At 36.2% G+C, this 12,746-nt stretch overlaps 1 protein-coding gene across 1 annotated transcript; it reads left to right on the forward strand.

Annotated features, from left to right (window-relative positions):
- The first annotated feature begins 132 nt into the window (after positions 1-132).
- psmc5 (proteasome 26S subunit, ATPase 5) lies at positions 133-12,119 on the forward strand. The gene is made up of 12 exons (XM_079845480.1): positions 133-214; positions 753-824; positions 1,626-1,695; positions 1,821-1,918; positions 2,010-2,066; positions 4,156-4,386; positions 4,494-4,620; positions 6,156-6,346; positions 11,307-11,405; positions 11,531-11,641; positions 11,760-11,846; positions 11,977-12,119. Exons 1-12 carry the CDS (start codon positions 182-184, stop codon positions 12,028-12,030), a joined length of 1,230 nt encoding a protein of 409 aa, XP_079701606.1. The 5' UTR covers positions 133-181; the 3' UTR covers positions 12,031-12,119.
- Positions 12,120-12,746: the final 627 nt, after the last annotated feature.

The following is a 12,746-nucleotide window of genomic DNA, read 5'->3' on the forward strand; positions in this document are numbered from 1 at the left end:
CCGTTACCATTATTCATCGCGGTTAGATCATAGACTGTAAAAAAAATAGACTGTAAAAAAAATAGATGTAATGTGTGTCTCTCCAGCCTGTCGGTGGCGCTAGAGATCTCATCCTCCTCAGTCTGCATCACGCCCGAGGAAAACGAAGCGGAAAAAACGCCGCTGACGGACGGAAGTTTGTATGTTCAAGATGGCGTTGGACGGGGTTGATCAAGTAAGTCTTATTTATGTGTTAAATCTTCTAATATGAATCGTATAGTTTAGCTGTTCGCTAGTATCACACATTTCATAAACGGAATCTGCTGTAATTGTATTGTTTAGAAGTATAAATAAAAATGTCTGGATTTAACGCGCCTGCTCCGAATGAAGCCGAGTTTGCTGTCTCATTGTGTCACTGAGACTGATCACAACATGGGATAGCTGGATATATTACATGACAAATTATGAATATTCCGATATTACATGCAAAATCACTGATTATAACCACAGAAATCGTTCGTGTCTAATAATACAATTATATATATATGATTATACTTAAGAAATATCACATCTCTAATCATGTCATCATCACAGAAATCTACTCTCGAATCATAACGTGAGAAATTTCTCATTATACTTCATAACATGGTAAATGTATAACTTAAGAAAACCTCATGAATCACCACTTTACTCCACCTGACACTGTTACACTACCTGACCATTAATAACACAACTGTATGTGGTATTGATATTATTGTTAATAATTTTTGCAGATGGATATTGAGGAGAGCAAAGGAGGCTCTGGTCTCCGACAGTATTACCTGTCTAAAATCGAGGAGCTTCAGGTGAGAATTGCCATGAATTGTAGTTTGGCTGACACACAATTTAATCTGTAGATATTAATAACCCTTGTGAAAAGGTTCGTTATTTACAATTTAATTGATCACATTTTTTATTTACACTGCTGTTCAAAAGTTTTTGATTGGTAATATTTTTTAATGTTTTTAAAAGAAGTCTCTTATGCTCACCAAGGCTGCATTTATTTAATTAAGAATACAAAAAACATTAATATTGTTAACTGTTACATGTTTTCTATTTGAACATATTTTAAAAATGTAATTTATTTCTGTGATGCAAAGCTGAATTTTCAGCATCATTACTCCAGTCCTCAGTGTCACATGATCCTTCAGAAATCATTCTATGATGATTTGCTGCTCAAGAAACATTTATGATTATTATCAATGTTGAAAACAGTTGTGTAAAATATTTCTCTATTAAATATTTCAGGATTCTTTGATGAATAGAAAGTACAAGAGAACAGCATTTATTTTAAATAGAATATTTTGTAACATTATAAATGTCTTTACTGTCACTTTTGATCGATTTAATGCATCCTTGCTGAATAAATGTATTCATTTCTTTAAGTTCTTTCCCAGAAAAAGTAATAAATAATTCTTACTGACCCAAAACTTTTGAACGGTAGTACAATGTTTTATTTCAGATAAATAATGTTCTTTTGGCATGTCTATTATTAAAATACTCTTTTAAGATTTGAAGTCCACTACAAGTGCACATTCAGTGCAATCAAGCTCGCTTCTTTTTCACAAAGGTAAGTTGTGTCTAAATGTGCTTGTCTCTTTACTCAGTTGACAGTGAATGATAAAAGCCAAAATCTCAGACGTCTGCAGGCTCAAAGGAACGAGTTAAATGCCAAGGGTAAAGCTCTTTCAACCAACTTTTTTATGAATGTCATTTTTTTGGAGATCATGTGCAAATGCCAAATAGCCTATGCTAAAAATATCATCAGTAGGGCATGACAGGATGTGTTTTGTTTCCTTTAGTGCGCCTCCTGCGTGAGGAGCTTCAGTTACTGCAGGAGCAGGGGTCTTATGTAGGAGAGGTGGTCAGAGCCATGGACAAGAAGAAAGTGCTGGTCAAGGTTTGACAGCCATTGTTTCCTGCTTTTCTCATGAGTATGATCAGTGCTGAGAGATTGTTTATTCATTTGTATATTTATGCTTTGTTTTTAGGTGCATCCTGAAGGAAAGTTTGTGGTGGATGTGGATAAGAACATTGATATAAATGATGTAAGTGTTTTATTTTGGGTTTAACCAAGGCTGCATGATAATGGTTAAGCAGTTAATCACAGTTATTTTGCTCAAATTATGATCGATTTTTCTCATTTGAGAAATTTATTTAGCATCATTGTTCTTTCGCATGAGAACAATTCAAGTGAACTAATGGGCAGGGTTTATTTTACCTCAGTTACCTAGTTTATTCTGTTTATATCATATACATCAACACACTCTCTACATTATAAAAACTAGTAAAACAGTAAAGCTTCTCTCAAAAGCTGAAACAGTGAAATTCCTAATATTAATTCCAATAATTCTGAATTGTTAATATTTTTCTATTAAATCAAAAACGCTTTGTTTTGTGGCCGAGAGGTTGAGTAAAGCCTAAAGTATACTTCAGTTTTTACGAGTAAGCAGGGTTCTGCGTAAAGTGTGCAAAAATTTGTCACCATAATAGTATGCGCATACTGTATGTGCACAGCCCAATTTTTGTAACCGCGTTGACAAGGCCTTGTGTGAGGGGGTTCTGCGATTAGTTTAAAAGAATACAAAGACATTTTTATCTGTCATTACTTTTGGAGAGAAATAGTGCATACAATAGATAAAGATGAAACTTTCTAGAGCGCATGTCGCCCACCTGCGTTTGCACACACTATCATAGAGTACACTTAAAAGGCTACTGTACGCATATGCTAGCGTACACATAAAAAACAAATATACTTTGGGTGTAAGTCCATTTTTTCAGTAACCACAATCAAACAGTATAGACGAGATTCATGTTTGGATGTAGTAAAGTTTGTCACTGAGAAGGTTTGCTTGCAGATTTAATCACGACACGATCTGCTTCGTGAAGAAACATTCTGCTCTAATGAAATGTAACACAGCCAGTCTATTGCAATGGATTTAGTTTGTGATGGATTTAGTTTAGAATAATTAAGAATAAAGTAGGGCTGCACAATATATCGAAATATCGCAAATGTTCATATCGCGATATGCATATCGCAACGCCACGCATTATCTGAATGATTTTAATAGGCTACTTCAACATTGTAAAAAGTGTTCGTTTTAGGTCGACGCATATAACAGAGAATAGATTGGGCACACGACTGTTACTTATGTGACTTGCTTGACGTTAAAAAGAGTTATTAAACGCAATAACTTGCGAAAAACAACTCCTTGCAGTCTCGCGCTGTCTGACACACACACACCGATTGATGTTAAGTTTTACGTTGATATAACTATATATTACCAAGTCAAGCAAAGAGTTTTTGATATTTAAATATTGGCAATACATTTTTTGTTTGTTTACATTGATGTTAAAATTATATTGTCAGATTTGTGACATTATTTTTTGCTTAAACACTGCTGGTCACTTTCAGAAGTTGTAACGATGCTTTCTTTTCCCAGAAAGAATGTGAAACACGTAAATGGTATCATTCTCAGTTTTTAAATAATTTTAAAATATAATTTAAATAGATTTTACACACTTAAAGCAATATCGCATCGCATTATTTATCAAGGTATTGCATATCGCATTTTTCTTCAATATCGCACAGCCCTAGCAATAAGTCTGAACATTTAAAAGGACTGTTTTCAACTTGAATATATTTTAAAATGTTATTTATTTCTGTGGCAAAGCTGAATTTTCTGCGTCAAACTTTATTCCAAACTTTTGACCGGTATTGTACATATTTGTCATATTCTCGGATAATCAGCTGTGCGGAGATTTTAAGTAAAACACTGGGCAGAAAATGTATCCATTTAAGAGAAAAGCTCTGATAGGAGGATTTTAACTCTTGACATCTGGCAACCCCAATCAGGAAAGCTTGGGACCAATGTAAGGCCATGGAAATGTCAAATAAGGGGATTTTTTTCCCAGGGGGAACTAAACACCGGACGGTTATGCTTGCTTAATTGTTAGAACCAGAAATTGTGATAAAGTAGTAGTACACCTCAACCTGAGGTATCGTTCATGACTAAAACCGAGGGCTGCATGATTAAATGCAATTTAATTGGACAGAACGATTAAATTGCGCTTAATCATGCAGCCTTTGGTTAAATATATATATATGGTAGTGAACTTATTTCTCATTTCCACTAGGTAACTCCAAATTGCCGTGTAGCACTTCGTAATGACAGTTACACGCTTCACAAAATCCTGCCAAACAAAGTGGACCCACTCGTCTCGCTGATGATGGTGGAAAAAGTGCCAGATTCGACGTACGAGATGATTGGAGGGCTGGACAAACAAATTAAAGAGATCAAGGAAGTGATTGAGCTTCCAGTCAAGCACCCAGAATTGTTTGAGGCTCTAGGAATTGCACAACCTAAGGCAAGTGATAGCATTGCACATTCTTATCAGGTCAATCATGTCATTAAAAAAAAAAATGCTACCTTGGACACCCCTTCATATTTTGTAATGTGTGTGTTGTTCTGCAGGGTGTGCTGCTTTATGGACCTCCTGGCACAGGAAAGACCCTGTTAGCCAGAGCCGTGGCCCACCACACCGACTGCACCTTCATCAGGGTGTCCGGATCAGAGCTGGTGCAGAAATTCATAGGAGAAGGTTGGTGGGCTTCCAGACAAATCAAATTGTACTTGCTAGATGTTTTATATGGAATGCAAGAACGAATGAGAAAAATTTGACATAAATATAATATAAAATCTAACAAAATCAAACACTATTAAAGTCAAGTACACAGTCTGTAATAAAATAACTACAAATAATCAAACTATAAGTAATTAGAACAAATAAATAGAACAAAGATGCAAATTAAATAAAAATAAAAAAGTGCAAATTGAATAATCAAATGTAAAATAACACTGCATAGTCTTCACTGTATTAATTAAATATGGATCCTTATTAAAGTTACTAAAATTATTCAGTCAAGAGCATTGAGTGATTTTTTTTGCATTAAGTCTGTTGTTTGATTAACATTAAAAACACAGACGGCAGCAGGAAAAACAAGGGGGTGCCATAATAAAGTCCATAGTAAAGGACTTTAAATTTTAAACAAGCTTATTTTGGGGAAAAACTCTTCTTTTAAACTCTTGTGATTTTATTATGGATAGCTGCTTATTCAAAATAAGCCATCTGTAACAAATTACATTATTAGGACCATAAAGTAAACATTGTCATAAATCATAAAAAGAAAATGAATTGTTTGGCATAAATGCACAGTATTCATTAATTGACCATTCGCAAAGACCCGCCCCCTTTAGTTACTGTTGCTATGTTTGATAAGCCGTGCTCTCACACCGCACACATTCAAAACACATCGCAGAGCAAAGATGATACTGACAACGCACTAGACAAGACAGAGCAGGTTACTTTTAACATGAAACAAAGTCTCAACTCTAAAATGTTGTCATTTTTTAAAGAAATGGAAACAATAAATACAGTTTTGTGACTCTTTAATGTGTGGTGACAGGTCACTGTAGCACCTCAGTTCAAGCTGCTCGTGAACCGATCATCTCTTCCTTCTAGTTAATTGATAGTATCAAACAAACATGAACTTCAGTAGGCATGTTGTTTCAACCACGGAAAGACGTCAGTTCACACCGTTTTTCAAGTTCAAGTCCACGACGTTAATCTACGAACTCTCTTGACTGCTTTGTCAGACAAAAATGCCGGTTCGGCAGATTGTGATTGGTCAGATCGCCTGTCAATCAAACTCCTGGCGAAGGGTGAATTGCGAACTGCTCTGAAACTGTGAGCGCTTACATTTATTCAAATAAATCATAGCGTTTTGAAGTTTAATAGTCACATTACAGACCATTGAAGAGATGTAATACTTTTTGACCTAAAATCTCATAAAACGATTTTTTATTTGCAAGTGCTCCTTAATACACTTTAAAGTTCGCACACATCTCATTTTAGTCGCTAATGCGAGTGAAGTGCTCGCACCATTGATTCTATATTATCAAAATGTTTTGATTGATATTATCAAAACATAAATGACAAATCTGCTGTATTCCAAGTTTTCTGAAGCCATCTGATAGCTCTGAAATTGGAAAGTTAAACTATAAAAATCAGTCTGATTTCTTAGGTTGGATTCCTTGTCTTAATTTGATTCAACATTCTCTCTGTGTTGATTCCAGGAGCTCGTATGGTGCGTGAGCTGTTCGTCATGGCCAGAGAGCATGCGCCCTCCATCATCTTCATGGATGAGATCGACTCCATCGGCTCTTCTCGGCTGGAGGGCGGATCAGGTGGAGACAGTGAGGTGCAGAGAACTATGCTGGAGCTCCTCAACCAGCTGGACGGATTCGAGGCCACCAAGAACATCAAGGTGAGAAGCAAACATCTGCAGAGAGAAAAGTTAAAGGTTGCAAACTGTCAGTTGCTCATTTTATTACGGGCTAAACACTGAAATGTGCACCCAGTGGTAGTGGTAGTTATTTTTTATTTTTTTTAAGGTTTTAAAGCTTTCTGATATAGCAAAAAATTTCTGTGTGATCGCAACCATTTTGAATACTATTATTATTCATTTTCCAAGGTTTACCATACATCTTATATAGGGATCTTTGATTTCCACAATGTTTAAAATGCAGGCAGAATGTCAGAATTCCAGTCATAAAAATGGGATTTACAGTAAAACGTAGGAGTGTAACTGTACACAAAACTGACGGTTCGGTACGTACCTCGGTTTTGAAGTCACGGTTTGGTACAGCAGTTTTAGAAAATTGCTTTTTATTTATTTTTAGGAAACAGTGGTTTAATGAAAAAATTGTGTCTGTCCTTAAATGAATTAAATCAGGGGTTTTCAAACTTTTTAATGCCAAGGACCCCCAAATATGATGAATCTTTTATCATGGACCCCCTTCCTAAAATCCAAAATCTATATATTTTTATGTATGAAAAAACATAGTCAAGTGTGTATAAATAGCAAGTGTGACATTATAAATACCACATATTGTTTCCAAACTTAAATTGGCCATACTTAATGTTGGATATATAAACCTGAAGAAGAACATTTTAATTTAAAAATTATTTGTATAAGCATTTTTTCAGAATAAATGTATGTAAGCAGCTTACGTCTTGCATTAAGAACCCCAGTGAGCAAGATAAAGGGGACTATAGTGAGAAAAACTCACCAGAAAGATACAAAGCAAACATATACAATTCTGGGAAGTATGTACGGCAAGAAAGGAGTGAAACATTTAGAAAGGAAACAGTTATAATGTTTGGTAGACTTTATAAATTCTTGTTTTGTCTTTTCTGGGGACCCCTTACAACCTTCTGGAGGACCCCTGGGGGTCCCCGGACCCCAGTTTGAAAACCCCTGAATTAAATTATAACTAAACGTTTCTTAAAGTTAATGCTGTAAACTATATAGGGAACCCTTACTTGCACATTACTATAATATTAAAGGTTAACAACAGAGCCCAAACTATTAGCCTAAATTTATTTTTAGATATAATAATCAACACTCGAATAACACATTGTGTGCAAACATGTAAAATTCACATAAGGCAGTTTTTGCATTAACTTCTAAATCTACCAATAAAAGTAAAATAGTTTTTTTCTCAATTCGTTGTTGAAATCTTTTATACACCGTGGCTGTCATTTTCATGACAGATTTATTTAAACATGCATCAAATAAACAAGACATCACTTAACAGGTTAAGTAGAATTAATATAGCCTAATATAGTGCATATTTTTAGCGAAAGAGTTCATTTCTCTAGTGAACTAACAGCTGTGGACACTGAATGACTTCTGAGGTAAATGTGATGCTGTGTGACATTGTTTACAAGCTGTTTTAATATCGGCGTCTTTCCACGGTTGAAACACTGATTGAGCGATTACACGACATATGATATGTTTGAAGTGTTAATGTATCCTCAACATACCTTAAGATATTAATTCATGTTATTCTTTTGGAAGAGATGATCGCGTTCACACGCATGCACCTCTACAGGGATCAGAGAGCGTCAAAACAGCATTTATCGTTTGAATTTCATGATAAAATGGACTGAATACTTGATATGTTCTTGTGGGAACTAGGATTGAAGAATGTTCCGTGCTTAAAACAAGCCGACTGTTAACTGTTAAAGATTGCATTCAGAACCGTTCGGTACACACGCGGGCTGTACCGAAAGCCCTGTACCGAAACGGTTTGGTACGAATACGTATACCGTTACACCCCTAGTAAAACGTGAAATGTCACACAATTTGTCACGTTTTAGATGAATAAATCAAAAATATAGCTGTAGTGTTTATGAATATTAAAGTGCAAAAAGACTGCTATTTAAAACGGAAGTCAGCATGTGTCTGTGTGTATGAGTGGCGCGGTTTCATCCACTACACTTACTCAAGCACACGTGACACTTGTGCTGTTTTCGGCGCCAGCCGTCTCACTATATGAGGATATGAACTTCATCTCCAGAGCTGCTCTGAGACTCACTTCACCAGCATTTCACCATTTCATTTGATAAAACAATCAACATGTCACATACACCCAGAAATTGACACCCTCAAAATAAGTTTGGTTTAACTTGAAGAAGTTGACAACATATATTGTACAGTAGAATGTACATCTCAAAGTAATAATATCAATAAAATGAAAACTTTATTTTAATGAATATCACAATTTTAGCAGTAAACTTGTTTGTTGCACTTTGTTTGCCAAAAAATCTTTACTTTTCATTTGATTAAATTATTATTATTATTTTTTTATTCATTTTTTTGGGGCCTTTTATTGGATAGGATAGAAGAGATTTTGACAGGAAAGCATGGGGTGGAGAGAGGCGGGAACAGGATCGGCAAAGGACCTCGAGCTGGGAATCGAACTCGGGTCGCCGGAGACGCAGTTGCGCTATATGTCGGCCCGCTAACCACTGGGCTATTGGTGCCGACTTGATTACATTTTTAAAAGATGAATTAAATTGTTAAAGCGCCTTTATTTGATTACCACCGTTTTTGATGATACATTTTTATTAAATCATGAATCCAGACAAATTAAAAACAAATTTAAACAGACAACATAGATATAAGACCGCATGAATTCGCTCCAAGGATCGGTAGCGAATCGCGGTGAAGGCCGCACGCGTGTTCAGTGTTTCAGCTGGAAAAATGGATTTGATTATAATATTCTTTATCTGACTCCATTTATCATAGTTGTCGCATTTAGAAGAGAATGCCAACTGGTTGTTTTATCATTTATATTTGATAGTTAATCATACATTTAATCGTTCCGTTTTAACCCTTTGTTGCAATTATACCGTCCCACATTGGAGATAGTTAATAATTACAGATTAATTCAGAAAGGATACAAAATTTAAACTCAGACAAAACTTCCCCCATTGAATCAAAGGTGTAAAAACCTTTTTGCCATCCAGACTTCCAGCCATTCTTTTGTTCCTCTAGCTCCAACTGGTCCCTCTGATGGCGTTAAGGGGGAGGGGGTTGAGTCAATTTCAAATATCTTGATCACGATGACGGCTGCTAACAGCAAAGCAGATGATTTTGTTCTATTTCAAATATCTTTGATTATTTTCCACCTTACATAGAATTCATAAAACAGAATTAATTAAAAAGCTATCAGTCAACTACCGAGTAACATCATCAATGCATGGTTGTGATGTGGCTAAGTGTGATTTATCAAATTGCAAAGATTGTCTGGTGTGCTGCACATGAAGAACGGCACTGTGTTCTTTTACACCCCAGCAGCTCATGAGCCAGTGTTTTCAGTCTCAGAGCGACCCTGTTCACTGTACAACTGCTTCACACAAACCCCACACCAAGCACTTTGAGTTTGGCTCGCTTATAACATGCGTTTGAAAATGGAACATGTGCCAACCATCTTTTCAAGTTTGTAATATGAATGATCCATAAATCTAGCAACAAAAGAACAGCTTCAAGGGCTCCCTTTGGTTTTGTGCCTAAAATAAACGCTCAGTGGTTTTAAAGAAGTGGTTTAAAATGAAGAAATGTTAGTGTTGTAATCTTACTGTTCGGTAAAATTGTCACATTATTACTATTAAATGCTCAGTTTTTTATATTTGTAATAGTAATATACTTTATTTTCTATTAATTTATATTTTAAAGCAACACTAGGTAACTTTTCAACCTTTATAATATATTTTCAAACCTCTTGTGATGATACATCGACTTACAATAGGTTGAATGACACGTCTGCCATAGCCTGACGGGGTCTGTATCGTTTTTAATTGTACTTTTAAACTTCGGGTTTCGGGTAGTAACCCGAGAACAAAAAGAACTACAAAATTTGACCGCTTTACGGCATATACGTCACTTCCACCACCACCCCCACTTCCTTAAATTCGGACGTGCGAGCCCGAGCCCAACTATCATTTGTTTGCCGAATGTTATAGTCATGGCCGAAGCAGCACAGAAAAATAAGAAAGCAAAGGTTTTGTCGGAGGAAAGCAAAAAGAGGAAACGAGACTGATTGTATTAAAGGCAGGACGAGGATCAACATTGGGCCAGCATTTGCTCGTTGGCGTGAGCTGGAGGAGGAGGGGCTACATTCTTGCAAGTAAATATGTAAGACGTACAAAATCATATTTTAGGATACCTAACATGTCTGTGATATTTGTTTATTTGTCTTGCCTCAAGCTTTAATGCAAATCGATTTTTCAAATTTGCAGATTCATCTACGGTAGCTTGATATTATAATATTGACGATATATGGTTATTACCTACCACTCAAACATTGAATTGAAGTATCATATAGATTCCGTAAAACTGGAACCAATAGACTAGGCTACTATAATGACGCTGGCTTGTAAACGTGAGCATCGTGATCATTTGGCGTTTGAAAAAAAATAAAACCCATGAAATTATATTCATATGACATGCTGAAACATTTGCCACTGTACCTGGGATGAAAACATTTCACACGCGACGCAAGCAGAACATCTGCATGTGAACTCCATAGACATGTGAACTCCTCCTGCAGTGTTCAGGGCTATCATAGTTGTCATGTCAACAAATGCGTGCGATGCATCCCCTGATGAAGGATGACAAGAGTTTACGACAGTAGTAGAGGACAATACTGTTTCCCAACTGTAGGGGGACCCCGAGAGCAAAACCTACCTAGTGCTGCTTTAATAAAATAATACATTTATAGTATTTGAACTGCCGTTCTAATCATCACCACCAGGGGTGCTGTGACCAAACAAAACTGCTCAAACTTACATTTATACCATTGCTGTGCTGTGCTATGTTTTTATAATATTTCTATATGAAATGTCTGATTTACTGAATATTTTCTTGTTTCCTTCAGGTTATCATGGCAACAAACCGTATTGACATTCTAGACTCTGCACTTCTTCGACCAGGCCGTATTGACAGGAAGATTGAATTTCCCCCTCCCAATGAAGCGGTAAGCTGGGATTGTTACAGATAATCATCTTGATTCTGAAATACATCCTTGTATTTGAATGACTCTCTAATATTGAAGGCATAAATACTAGCAGTAGCCTCATAGTGTTATGTTGTTCTCTGCAGGCCCGTTTGGACATTTTAAAGATCCACTCCCGTAAAATGAACCTGACGCGTGGTATTAACCTGCGCAAGATTGCAGAGCTGATGCCAGGCGCGTCTGGCGCTGAGGTCAAGGTGAGGTCATGGGCTCAACCTGTGCGATCACTTGCAGTCATTTATGGGCGTTTATGCGGCACTTATTCAGGAGAAGCGGCATCGATGTAAGCTGTTTTTATCTGTGCTTGTCTGACAGGGTGTCTGCACAGAGGCAGGGATGTACGCCCTGAGAGAGAGGAGAGTCCACGTTACCCAAGAGGATTTTGAAATGGCAGTGGCTAAGGTACAAAAAAATACTTTCTTTTTTCTATTTATGCTTTTAGTACAAATAATGTTTAAACCTACCAATCCTAATATTAGAGGCATTTGTTTTCATGAATATCTCTAATTTATAATTGACTGTATTTTCACAGGTGATGCAGAAAGACAGTGAGAAAAACATGTCCATCAAGAAACTCTGGAAGTAAACATTAGACTCTGATCTGCAGGTTTTTTTGTCTTTAAGTTGCTTTGTCATCACCCAAATGTATTCAAAAATAAATTGTTTCTCACTTAGCATGATCGTTTTTATTTTTTCCACTTTGTAGAAAAAAGTTTATTGAAATGCATTTACAATTTCAAGTTAATTGCCCCATAGACATCTATGGCAGCTTGTTCCTGCCACAGTTCTGACTTTTTTTTTCTTGCAATTAAAGTCTATATCCCACTGTTCGGACTTTATACCCAGTGTTGGGGAGTAACTAGTTACATGTAACTAGACAGTGTTAGGAGTAACGCGTTACAAAAGTAATGCATTACAGTAACATATTACTTTTTGCTGTAACGCAGTAGTATAAGGCATTACTAATACATTTTCAGTAATATTTTACTCGGTACATTTTCGATACTCTGTATTTTACTCGGTACACTTTCAATACAACACACTTTTAGCCCGAAATGTAATTGTAAAAAAAAAAAAAACAACGCAAGCCTGCGAGACATTAACGAATGACAAATGCAAGTAAGTTATCTTTTCGTGGTCAGTCAATAGCCATGTGCGGTGTCCAAGTTAGTAAATAAAGACTAAAGGACAGCTTCTGATATTTTTGTATAGCGATTTATTTAATTCATCTTCCTCTTGCTGGTGTACTTTTGTTATTGTGTGACGTGGTCCAGGCGTGTTTAGGGCGGGAGTGCCGAGAGG

Source organism: Gobio gobio (genome assembly GCF_949357685.1).
Source record: "Gobio gobio genome assembly, chromosome: 20".
NCBI lineage: Eukaryota > Metazoa > Chordata > Actinopteri > Cypriniformes > Gobionidae > Gobio > Gobio gobio.

Excerpts from the sequence above, each read along its gene's own strand:
- psmc5 (XM_079845480.1), top strand. The coding sequence starts at position 182 with ATGTTCAAGATGGCGTTGGACGGGGTTGATCAA. Across the intron at positions 4,387-4,493 it reads TAGGAATTGCACAACCTAAG|GGTGTGCTGCTTTATGGACC; the intron begins GCAAGTGATAGC and ends GTTGTTCTGCAG. Across the intron at positions 11,642-11,759 it reads CGTCTGGCGCTGAGGTCAAG|GGTGTCTGCACAGAGGCAGG; the intron begins GTGAGGTCATGG and ends CTTGTCTGACAG.